The following is a 12,737-nucleotide window of genomic DNA, read 5'->3' on the forward strand; positions in this document are numbered from 1 at the left end:
AGGGAGGCTGCCACATAGCGTCAGCCCAGAGGCCTTCTTTTCTGTGCCCAGCATAGGCGCTGCTGTTAGTACTGATATTTTTGATATTATTCCATTATTAGATATATTCCTGATATTATTATAGCTATCTCCAGGTTCTTCCTCATCAGTTCTGCCCCCATTCCCATTCCCTACCCCCCGCCCTGCTGCAGAGTCTCATCTCTCAACACTGTGGACCTTGGCCTAGGCCACAGGAACTGTACCCCTTGTTTCCAACAGACAGCGTGTGCCTCCCCCTCACTGCCCCATCAGGACTGGAGAGGGGATGGGGACAGGGAAGGAACTCCCTCCAATAACATGCCAGCCTCGAGAAACATGGCTTCATCATCACAGGGAAGGACTGAATATTTCCCCATGGCAGCACCATTTTGAGTCTAGTTAGGTGATTTCAGACTTAAAAATGAAAACCAAAGAAAGAAGGAGGAAAAGGATGAGGAAGAAAGGGAAGAGAAGTCCTGCTAGAAGCTAGTATTTGTGTTTGGAAGATGTCTCTCCCCTCCAGCACCCCTTTCTGTACCCCGCTTCTTGGTGATCCCCAGGGTGGGCCCTCGGATGTCCTGGTGCAAGGTGCTGTGGTCAGAAAGCCTTCCCAAGAAGCCAAGTGTGACCCCCAAAGCCTCTAGGGATCCCCATTTCAACAGGCTCCAGTGCTCTGGGAGGGATTTCACATCGGCTGTGGTCAAATGGCACCCCCTGGTTGTTGCTACTCATGGAGTCAGCTGGATTGTGCTGGGAGACTTTCAGTGGGATGAAAAGCTGAAAGATCCCACCCCCACACCATGGACTCTCTGGGCTTCTGCAGCCTGCCTGTTTTACAGAACCCAGCAGTGGGAAGGTGTGGTGGGTGCTTCCCTCTTGTCCCGATGCCTGGGTAGAAAGTTACAATGTTGTACTAGAGTATGTCTTTTGGGTGAGTGGGTTATATGGGCAGCCTCCCCCCGCCCACCTCAGTATGAACTTGTCCCTTCATCTAACAAATCATGCAGGTTGGAAATATTAATTTGGTCAAGTGGAGCTGTGTCAATGGCATACTTAAAAAAAAGATGCTTTTAAGCTGAACACCCAAATCCACTGTTTAGCATTGTTATTATTCCTATTCCGTAAGCTAGAGATGGCATAGATCAAGGATGGCAAATTGGGGCCCATGGGTTGTTTTGTTTTTGTTTTTTGTTTTTTGCTATGGCCTGTGAACTAAGAATGGATTCTACATTTTTAGAGGGCTGTCCAAAAAAAAGCAAAAACCAAAAAAGAACGTGTGACAGAGAGCGTATGGCCCACAATGCCTCAAATATTTACTATCTAGCCATTTACAGAAAAAGTTTGCCAACCCCAGGTGTACATTAAATAGATTTTTATTTTTTTTAGTTGGTCTGGGAACACCCTTCCCCTCCCCCATCGGTAACAATGCTTCTTGGAAAAATGCGTTCTTGACTTGCAACAGATGAACTTGGTACCCACCCAGCTCATGAGCTGGGGACTGTCTGTGCCTCTTTGCATTTTTTGTGCCCAAAGCAGTGTCTGGTGCAGGAGAGGAAGCGAGCAGCTTGCTCACTATGACGAAGGGGTGTAACAACAACCCTCAGGCTCACTGAAACTTCCTTTGCAGCCTTTGCATTCTCAGGAATGCAAGGAGGTCCTTAAGGTGTTAATCCCTGCTGGCTTTGCCTTACCCGTCACCCTGCTGAGCAAGCCAAGAGCCCCCTGCCCTGCTTGCTTCCTTAGGTCTGGTGCTGCCTACCTAGGGAGAAAGAACAGAATCACATCTGCTAGTCCTTTAGCCAATGAGAAAAGCATAGACAAATACGCACTCTGAACAATCTGGCATCGCCCAGCCTCCGGCAGGGATGTAATAGCAGAGAAGGTGCCAATGGAGCCGAAAATATGGATCAGAGATGAATGAGTGACATAGGAAATTCACGGTCTCGAGAAACACAGTGGACCCTGGGGATACCGAGGGCGTCACGGAAAACGGAGTCAGAGGCTGGATTTGGGGCTATCTGAAGCATCCTCCTTAAGTCTCTATGTTTCTTCAGATGTTAAGAATAGATAATACACCCTTCCTTAGCTTTGTCCCTCACAGGAAAGACCTGAGATAGGCGAAATTACTTGGCCAAGTGCAAAGTGTTACACAAATGGGAGGACATACTAAGCTCATGTTGGGACATCCTGTCTTAGCTTCTTTTCTATTGCATCTGAAGGCACCTCCCCTAGTCGGGCTTCTTAATAGGTTGGCGCCTTCATTATTTTTTTTTCCTACAAATACAGTATGAACTTGCTCTTAGATTTTTTCTCACCTAATTAAGTCTGTATTTCTCATAGCTTAGCTCTAATCATTTCCAGCTTATAATGTGGCTCTGTTGACTGGAATATAGAGGGAAAGTGCTGTAAAGACTCCCGAGCCACAGGGAAAAACAATCATTTTGTGTTTGGAAATGAAGTAGCAAGCAGCTTCAGGGCAGTTCCTTGCTTGTCAGTTGCAGCAAAGTGTTAGGAAACCGCGCATCCTGCTTTGAGCGATGTCCAGGGTAAGTCTTCTCCTTCCTCCTCAACACCGCCCCCTGCCCACCGCCATACCCTTCCTTCTAGCCGGGAGACTCAGGAATCCATGTTGCGGTAGCAGAGAAGAAATAATATTTTCCTGCACAGAGCAGATGAGCTCCATCCTCAGCCCCCACGACATCTGGATCTGGGGTGGGGGGCACGAGTGAGGCCATGCTGATGGGAACAGGGGCAAGGGGCCCGGTGTCCTCTGCCGAAATCCTAATTTGATTTTGCCAGCCCCGGCCCCCAAAGTCATCTCCACTCACTCATCTTGCGGGGACTTTGGAGGGCCAGGAGGCCACTGTTGTCATTGCTTTTTGAAGACGGTGGACCCCGCAGCAGCCTGGGCTGAGCCCTGCTCCCCGGCACAGTGGGTAGACAAGGAGCAGGTGCCAATAGTGTTCCAACCAGGCTGGACCGGAGCTGTGTGCAGGTGGTTTCAGGGTTAAAAGTCCTAGTAGCATAAAAAGAAATCAGAGCAACAGTGAGCACCCCTCTGATGCCTTCCTACTAGCCACCATTGCCTTCTTTTCGGTCACCCTATTTTTGCTTGCAGAGTTTACCTTCCACAGGCTCGGGCTCCCTTCTCCCTTTGCTGACGAGCAGAGCTCTTTCTTTAATTAAGTCAACAAGTACTCATACGCAGAGGCAGCATCTCTTTTGGCAAGAGGACCTGTGCAGAACCAACCCCAGAAGCAAATGAGAATGTTTGTCAAGCTCGGATAAAGTAGCTGTGATTAAAGAGTGAATCATTACCTGCCCAAGTAAAAAGTTCCTAAAACCTTCTCGCTCCCAGGCGGTGGCCATGGGACCTATGGGGCCAGAAGGTCTGCATGATGGGTTCAGTTTGAGGGGCCGAGGCAATCCGAGATACTCAGGGCATAAAGCTCTCACTTGCAAAAAGGAATCCAAGAACAAGTGGACGCCGGCTAATCCACAGCCACGGCTGCCAACGGGTTCTTCCTTTCCCAAGATGGCCTACGTCTCTGGCTACCTGGGGATCAGCATTGTGAGCCATACCCCTACGGGAACACACATGAAATTCACATGTTTGACATGCTATCTGGGCTTGGTGTAATTCCTGGGGAAATATCTATAATTCCTTCTCCCTCTCTCTCCAACTCAAATAAAAAAATAATGTTGGAGTACCGGGGACAGCGATGTTGTATTTGTTATTTATTTTAAAAAGGGATATACTTCCTGAAAGTGTGCCAATTAACTCTGGTTGGTAGTCAGTAACTCTAACATCCTATGCAACGTGTTTCATATCCACAACTGGGTTTTAACATTCTAGGCCAATGCAGCCTCTTCTGCATTCTCTTATATGCCCATCTGCTCCCAGTCTGATAGAATTTGTCTTTCTTGCAAGGCCTGAATAACTTTCCATGTCATTATCCTCTAAAAAATGGTGCAGTCTGAAAGGTAGACTTGTAGGCACCAAACCCTTCTGATTCTGATCTGTTTTGGGGATTTGGCTAGGCTGGAGTTTGGCAGCATATGTATGGAGGTTGATTGGAAGGCAGATCCCCAAGAAACAAAATGTTAAAACGCTGCAAGGCTTCCTATCCTCAGCATCCCCAATCCAAACTGGGGAACATCCCTCCCCCCCCAACTATTTAGGAGGCAGAGGCACGGGAAGAACGTGTAGACTTTAGTGTTAGGCAGATCCAGGACTGAATCATGGTTCCTCACTGGCCTAAGGCGAGTCCTTCATTACTCCGAACTATCAGATTTTTACCTTTGAAATAGAAAGGTGAAATTGCTATGAGGTTTAGAGCCAATGGGGTATAAAATGTCCTGCCGATGCCTGGTGCACAGAAGAACCTAACAAAAGAAAACCTTACGAATATATTTATTTAGCCAAATATCACTTGTCCACCATGGCTGGACAAATCCAGGTGAGTAGTGAGAGTCTGAAGCCTTCATGTTGGCACACGCAAAGTGATAACAAGCAGAATGGTCTTGGACAAGACAGGAGTAAAGGCAAGTGGAAGAAAAGTGATAAGCAAAAGGCTTTCCTGAAATCCTGGCAATAGCCTGGGGAAATGTTCAAGGAGAGAGCTTCAGGGTCTCCCTGAAGGCATGCAATTCGAACTGCAGAAGAAACTCAAGTTTGGCCTATCCCATAATGTCAAGTTGATTTTTTTTGCGATGTTTCGATAGTCTCAAAGCAACTGCTTTTTATAACACATTAGAGAAAACATTGTGACCACTGTTGCTCTGGGTAAATTCTTCAAACTCCAAATAGAAGCAGTAAACATGTGAGTATAAATATGACAATCATTTGTTTAACTGTGACAATTTTAGAGAGTTTTTGGCATGCTCAAAAGGTACAGAGATTTTTGTGGATGAGTAAAAAATAACTCGAGTATTGTTTATCCCACTTTGACTAAGTCTTGGGTGACATTATCAATTTCTTGTAAAATTGGCGTATTTATACCTAATAGAACGTTATGGGAAAGGAAATAAATGTTAAAGTTTGCCTCCCTGGAGGGACTGGGGTTGGTGAAGAGTGTAGCAGATAATTCTTTATGGACCGTTTCACATGAATACAATTGTCATGGTTTTATCTGATGACCAAACGATTTCCTAGTTGTTTATTTTAATTAGAAGTGGCTTCAGTGCTAGCTTTCTGGTAATCCTTAGCTTTCTAAAATCTAAAACTTAAATTTGTCCGGGAATGAGTTTAAGGGGAGCCATATTTTATGGAAGCAAAACTATTACCATTCTTTTCGTGGGGATGCCCTTCCTGTGAAGGGAAGCCTGACAAAAGGGGTTTTTAAAATTCAGATCCCGAAAGAAGCTCTTCTCAACAATGAAACTTATCTTTCCTATCAAGGCAGAAGACAAGCGCAGTTCGCATACTCGAGTCCTTCCCTGATGCTTATGTCCATAATAGGACACCCACATCTGGTAGAGCTGTTATGGGACATGCGGACAGACCAGAAGAATCTAAAAATCCGGCCAATATCTGAAGCCAGAATCATAAGCACAAGGCATGGCGCCTGTCTGGTCAGCAAGAAGACATTCTCCAGAAAAGGCTGAAAAAGCAAAATATTCAATAGCCAAGCACGACTGACAACAGTCTCAAATCCACATGCAAACATACCCCCTCCCCGCCCCCATGGCAGTGTGCAAAGATATTAGCCTTAAAGAAGCACTTGAAGAAATTTTCATTTTGCTGCATGGGAAGAAGAAAAGATAATGGGCCCCTACCTTGGCTGTGAAGGCTAAATAGGGGCCGTAATCAACTTTGAAATTCTTAGAGGAAATTACTCAAATAGGGGGAAGAGGCTACAGAAATGGTCAGTCAGCAGTTTTCGATCAGTGATTCTGGCCAGGAATTATGCCCAAACCATAAATCTTATTTTAAATTCTTATTGTGGGATGTGAAAAATATTTTAATTCTTTACATACGATAATCCTCTTCCTCTTAAGCCATATACCGAGTTATTAAGGTTAGCCAGAATTTGGTATACAGAAAGCAAAAGCAGCACGTTCCCCAAGTTCCCATAGAAAGTGGGAATAGATGAAGTGAACGGGCTCCTGGATCTTTCACCAGAATAAATGGGCTTCTGTTGAAAACTATTTGCAAATTCCGGCTTTAGACGATTTTCTGGTGACCAGTCGGTATCCTCCCAAGCTAAGCATGTGTATCTCTCAAAGTTCAGGAAGGATATACCCGGATCCTAAGGCTCATTCCACCATGCTACCTGTGCATTCAGGGCCTTGAACCTCATTCCTTAGGCAGTGGCGAAGCCGCAGAGGAAAAATGGAAGTCCGGAGGCGCCTTCCAAAATACTATAAGCTCTGGATTTTCATACTGGTGTTCTGGAAAAGGTAAGCGATTTGCCAAGAAAAGCCGTTCTAGGCCACATCGAAACGGCTGTGCAGGAAGTTTGCAGCCTCTTAGCATGAAATTAGCACCCGCCCCACCCCACCCCAAACCCTTGATCTTTAAATATGTTTCACAAGAAGCCTTCCTCCATTTGATCTTGGAACCGCTTACTGGAATTTTTTCTGCAGCAGGAAAGTTGAAAAAAAAAAACGACCCTCACCCCTCCTGTCTCCCATCAGGAAAAGCCATCTTTTCCCCGACTGTCTAGACCCAAGCATAGAGGAGCCTCCACGAGTTCCGACGCGTCATGAGGGCCCCTCACCCTCATCTTTAGGGAATCGGGAGCAGGAGCTGGTGAAATGGCAGCAAAAGGTAGATCTCACTGTCAAGTTGCACCCAAGTTAAGAAACTGGATATGGTCAGAAATGGTGGAGTTTAAAACGTGCTCTAAAAATAATGTGCCTGGATACTGGCCACCATCTTAAGGCTCTTCCTCTCCAGGCCCTCTCCTCGTAAATATCCAACGTGGCTGTCAGTAAGTTTAGCCTGAAAATAAAATCCCCTCACTCCATCAAGAAATAGCTCCAAACTTAGAGTGTGTGCTCAAAATATTCATGATGAAATCATAACCTTATATTTATAGTCTTTTGGATTGTGTATGACATTCTGTTTCCCATGGTGTTTTTCATTGCAAGGGCCAGACGTGGAAAGCGGCCTCAGAGGATGACTGCGAGAGCATTAGCCTCAAGGAAATGCTGTTTATCATCATTTGCAGCCGGATGGTTGCGTGATATCCTCCTTCTTCCCTGAGCCCTACCCACTGCCCCAGAGTCGGGTCTCTTCCCCCCACCCCATTCCCAGATGGTCCCCGGTCCCTGGTCCTGTCTTGTCATTCAGGAAGAGTGAACTGGCCTTCCAAGTAGGAAGTGGGGTGGGTGCCTAAGATCATTCCCTCCCCCCCAACCCCCTTCCTTCTGATCTTTCCTGTCCTCTAGACTTCCTCCCCATTTTCACTGAGGGAGATGGTGTGGATCTTAATGGTTGGAACTTGGTGGGTCTCTCCATGGCTGGGGGTCGAGGGCCCCACACAGCAGCACACCTGCAAAAAGCTTTTACTTCTCACCCGGGCTGTGGTGCAGGCTGACTGGTCTTTGGACACTGTACTCCTGGCAGATTCACGGGGCACTGAAGAGAAAAATTTCCATTCACAGACCCCATCCGTCTTGGAGATCTTATAGAAGGTCTCTCCCGATCCCACTGGGATGCGCACCAGGTCCTTGTGCTGCCCCTCCACGGCGTGGCTGGGAGGGTGCAGGGTATAGCCCGGGGTATGTTTAGACTGCTTTCTGCGGAGACACTGGATTCTCAAGACATTCTGGAAGGCCTTTTTAAACTCTTGACTGGAGCACGGGTATATAATGGGGTTGATGCAGCTGTTTAGGTATCCGAGCCAAAATGCTATTTTAAAAACTGTTTCTGAGGGCTTGAAATCAGGGAAGAAAGACCCTGGAAGAAAACACAGATTTGTACATATTATTTGCAAGCCAACAGGCCAACTGGCTAGGAAAACAAGCAAACAAACCAACACACTTATTTGTACGTCTCTCAAATGTTTCATGTGATTCCGAATGCGTCTGCGTTTCTCACATCTGACTGGCTAGCCCCTACGTGTAATATCCTCCGAGGCTGTTCTCACCTGGTTCATACATGCAATATCTATTATGGGAGCCAGACCCACTGGGTGGGTTTGTACCAGTTCTCATCAACGTCGCTTGATGGCTGCGATGAAGCTTTAAGTAATAAAAAAAATGAAATTTAGGCTGAGTCCACATATGCGAGTTGTTTTGACTGCATTTAAAAACAAGTCGGGGGGTGCCTGTCAGTTAAGCGTTTGCCTTCAGCTCAGGTCATGATCCGGGGGTCCTGGGATAGAGCCCCGCATCAGGCTCCCTGCTCGGCGGGGAGCCTGCTTCTCCCTCTCCTCCCCGCTCGTGCTCACTCGTCTCACTCGTGCTCTCTGTCACTATCTTTGTCTCTCTCTCAAATAAAAAAATAAAAATAAAATCTTTAAAAAAATAAAAAAAATAGAAACAAGTTGGAATCCATTAAAATAAGCCATATTAAAATGGGGTTACCTAAATATTCCCTTTGTTCTTTGATGTGGGGTTACATAGACACAGCCTAAGTTATTATGAATCCCTTCTCTCTCGAACATGGGAATTGTATTTTTTAATGAGAATCCAAAATTCACAAAGTATTGGCCTTGCCAACTTTCAGCAGCGATTTTCTATTATGCCGAAATGATGACGATTATTGTTGATGATGCCTTTTGATGTTCTAGTATACTCCCCTGCTCAACATGCGCCAAGGGCTGCCAAATGCTTGTCAGGCACTTGACATTGAGGATCCTTCACAGTACCCAATGTAAGCTAGCTTTCTAGCATGAATACTTTTACTCTAACCAGACTCACTACCAACTTTACCCATCATGGCTCATTTTTTGGTCCTCTCAAGGTGGGTCTTGATGTCTAAAATGTTCTTTCCCATCCTCTTTACCTGCTCAAGTCTTATCCATTAATTTATGGGGGGGGGAAGTCAAGTTTCAGACCTCTTTACATCTTATACAGTAGCTGTCACCTAGATCTTGGTAGCAGAATGACAAAACAATGGAACCCTAAAGCACGAACAATCTTAGGGATTATCTTATTTAATTACTGAGTTTTCAAATTTAAAAAAAACAATGATTAAAAAGTTGTCACAAACTTGATCGCCACAGTGAGGGATAATCCCACTGCCATGGTGATGGATAAAGGCATAGAGAACTCACAGCGTTCTTTATTCTCTGCACCACTTTTTTTTTTTTGCATCAACCTAAGGTCTTGATTTCACATCTTTCTGTTTCTCTCTGCTCGACAGACCCATCAGAGTCATGACAAACTGTTGGGTGTGCTTAAGATCCACTCTGGTGAACATTGCCCTGAAACTCAGCAGGGGATTTGACAAATACAAGTGAAAGTGAATTCAAACATTATAGAACCAAAGAAGACAAAATGGTACGGTGGTGGATGGGAACATTTATTGCCTCTGAAACACGCACACACATACAGATGATTGCTGTTACGTGAGAAAGCATTATTCTTTAACTCCAAACCACTTAATGTTTTCCTGTAATTTTCATGGAACTTACTCATATTGATTGCCTGGTTTGCAGTAAAATGCTTTAAATACAATTTAATCACCATTAGTAACATTAAGAATTATGGGACTCTTATCAATATCCCTACTCTAGACAAGGAAGAAACTGTGGTTTAATGGGGTTGAATAACTCAGTTCAGGTCACTCAGGCAGATAACTAATTACTGGTAGAGCTTGGATGTGAAATTGGCCAGTTGGACTTTAGGATCTATGTTTCCTCATGGAATATCAAAATATACTGGAATAACACATCTCTTGAGAAGGAAGATGGTGTATGGGGAGTGATGAAGTGCACAGTTGGCGGAAGCGAAATTGGAAAGATGCTTTTTCAAACTTCATTTGAGATGTGGAGAAAGTGGCCAACGCCAACATGACTGGTGGTTTAGTGTGAATATGGTCAGTTCTAGAAAAAAAAATCATCTTACATTATGACACCTATATATTGTCCACTCTTTCTTTCTAATAGTGACAGCGACAAGATTAAGGGAACCTGCTTCACAAAGGCACGACTTGGCCTGGGCTTAACGAGAATATGAGCCTGGCATACTCTGTCTGGGGAGCTCACCATTCTGTACATCAGGTAGGCAGGGGATTGCAAATATATATATATATATATATATATATATATGAAGTATGAATTATGAATGCGAGTGCTAATAGAGTGATTTGGGAACCCTGGAATTTCCCACAATCTCTTCAAGGACACTGTCCTCACAGAGCCCAGTTTTGCATTCATGAATCTCAAGAATTCTCTTCCTTCCCTTGAGCCCCCTCAAATTCCAGGTCTGGCTGACCCAGAGCCGGGCTCTAGGGTTCTCTATATACATTGGCCTTCCTGCTGTGTCCATAGTTTAAGAGGTAAATACGGGTTTCCCAGTCTATGTGCTCAAAACACCATCTCCTCCCTGCAGCTAGGGTATTGGGTGAGACAGGGAGATGGTTAAAATGAATTTACACCAAGATTGGAATGTCAGATGGTCTCCAGCTTTAATGTTCCAGGGATATTGTCTTGGGTAATGCAATCAAATCTCTAGATGTTGGCTTTTCAGACTAATTGAGAGATTCTTCTGGACCACAGGCCTTCATCAATGACCCCCTTTTAATTTATCCCATTAAGTGTGTGATAGCACCTAGATGCGTTGAAACCTAGCACGATCTGGCCATTCCCAATCTGACAATCCCATAGGGGCAGGTCGTGGGATTCATTTTTCCTACTGGTGTGTTCCTTCTCCCTTGGGTGGGGGGGAAGTTCTCCTTCAGCAGCTGCTCGTAGGTATGAGCAGAGGCACTCATAACTGTCTGTCCGTCCTTCAGGAACTTTCCAAAAAGGTGAGAAAAGCCAGCATGGGCTGTTTCCCTCCTTATTCACATCCTTCGATCTCTTCCCGCCTTTCATTTTTACTCCCCTAGGACAGGGAGATTGAGCTGGAAAAGAGTTGCTGCTGTCTGGTCCCCAGCAGGGTTCCCTCATCCCTCCATCTCCTTCTCTGTCCAAACCTTCTCACTCAGGCACTGTCTTCTCGGTGATCCCCACTATTTCTATCCCCAGCCTCAATTTCTTCTCAGATCCCTTTTTTCTTGATGATGATGACGCTTTTTAGAATGGGAAGGCTACTGAGTCATGCTTCTCCCTGCTTTCCACCCACCATGGCATGGAGCCCCAGGGTGGAACCCGCTGGTTCTGGGATGGTGCCTCTGACCCAGTCACTAGGCCGTAAACCCCCTCTGAGCCTGCACCGCGTCAGTGTTGCTCGCTGGCGGAGTTCTAGAAGCCAGCACGATGCTGGCATCTCAGAGGCTCCCCCCAGTTACTGCTGAGTGAGCAACCGACCCCTGACCTCTCCATGACTCTGCTTCCTGAAGACGTGGCCTGGCTTTCTTTGCCTGACAGCTGTAGCCCTGATTTCTCTTCCTGCTGGTGCCTTCCTTCTTTTTGTTTTGTTTTTTTCTTCTTTCGCTTTTTCTGCCCAGTTTCTGTTCACAACCAGAGGGTTTTCTCTGTGATGGTGTTTCACTACCTTTTCTTCCTTGCTGCCTTATCTGGTATCAAACGCTATCGTTGTTCTCATCATGTTTCATAGGAAGAGCCAGACTTTTGAATGACCCTCAGGAGCATAGGGGCTCCTATTTCTCTTGTCACCGTAGGCTGGCTGTGCTGTTCCACACCTCCTGCCCCCTGCCCAGACTCTGCTTCAAAAGGAGCAAACTGCTCCCAGCTTAATTCTCTGAACCCCTCAGCCTGTAGGTCATGTCATCCCTTGCCTGTGAATCTGCCTGGTTAAATTCTTGAGCTTTGGAAAATCCCCAAGCCCCTAGGGACTCATCTCTTCACTGAGTTTCCTTCCACCACTTGGTCTGCTGCAGAATTTCTGGCTCTTTTCTTTTCGGGACCCTCCAAACATCTTGGTGAACTAAAATTTGGCCAGACGAGGTGGGTACAGCACGAGTTTATCCTTGAACACCATCCACGCCTTCACCCTTGGAGATTCAGAACCCTCACCTCCACTGTTGAGGCTTCTACATTTTAAGGGGAAATTCAAACTGATGGCTTCAAATGATGCTACTTATGTCTCGTCACTCAATGTCCTCTCCATTAGGAACATGTGACCTTTCATTTCTGACCCAGGGCTCATCTGTAGGCTTATGATGGGGGCCACTGGGAGCCACTCAAGTGAAAGCTTGGCCACCTAGAGTCACATTTTAGCTACCAAGTGACAGCAATGTTTCCTCTCAATGCCCCCAACACAAGAGAAAACCAGTTTTTCTGCCACTGTTGGTCTCCTAAGTGAGTTTTCTCCCCCAGTGCTTCAGTTCACTCTAAAAAGCAGTGAGGATCCAAATGTAGTTCTCAAATTCCAACCCAGCACTGGTCATGAGAAGGTTCTTCTTGAGTTCAGCTCTCTCAGAATCAGGGTGACTTGGTATGGAAGCAGAAGGCTAGGAGTCAGTGTTCTTGGTTCTAGTCTTCCAGCTTCTATGCTTCATTTCACCCACCTGCAAACTTCTCATCTTAATGACAACTTTGGGAGAGACCGGGTTATGATAAGCTCGAATTAGCCGGAGTCACAGAATGCCAGAACGTGGAGAGTGGCAGAAACTTAGCACCTAGGCAGCACCAACATCC

General features: G+C 45.8%; 1 protein-coding gene across 4 annotated transcripts in view; it reads right to left on the bottom strand.

The window, feature by feature from the left end:
* Window positions 1–2,247: 2,247 nt before the first annotated feature.
* Window positions 2,248–12,737, bottom strand: part of ADRA1A (adrenoceptor alpha 1A) — a 110,884-nt gene continuing 100,394 nt past the window's right edge. The window contains exons 3-4 of one of the 4 annotated variants that reach the window (XM_032389211.1): window positions 7,542–7,924; window positions 2,248–3,034 (exon numbers count right to left, since the gene is read on the bottom strand). In XM_032389211.1, coding sequence (XP_032245102.1) covers window positions 3,026–3,034; window positions 7,542–7,924 — 392 coding nt within the window. In that variant the 3' untranslated portion in view covers window positions 2,248–3,025. Of the gene's footprint in view, window positions 7,925–7,949; window positions 8,209–12,737 lie in introns of those variants that run through there. The other 3 variants (XM_032389213.1, XM_032389210.1, XM_032389212.1) reach the window with 3 other exon arrangements.

The sequence above is a fragment of the Phoca vitulina genome, unplaced genomic scaffold (assembly GCF_004348235.1).
Source record: "Phoca vitulina isolate PV1807 unplaced genomic scaffold, GSC_HSeal_1.0 scaffold53, whole genome shotgun sequence".
NCBI classification, from domain to species: Eukaryota; Metazoa; Chordata; class Mammalia; order Carnivora; family Phocidae; genus Phoca; species Phoca vitulina.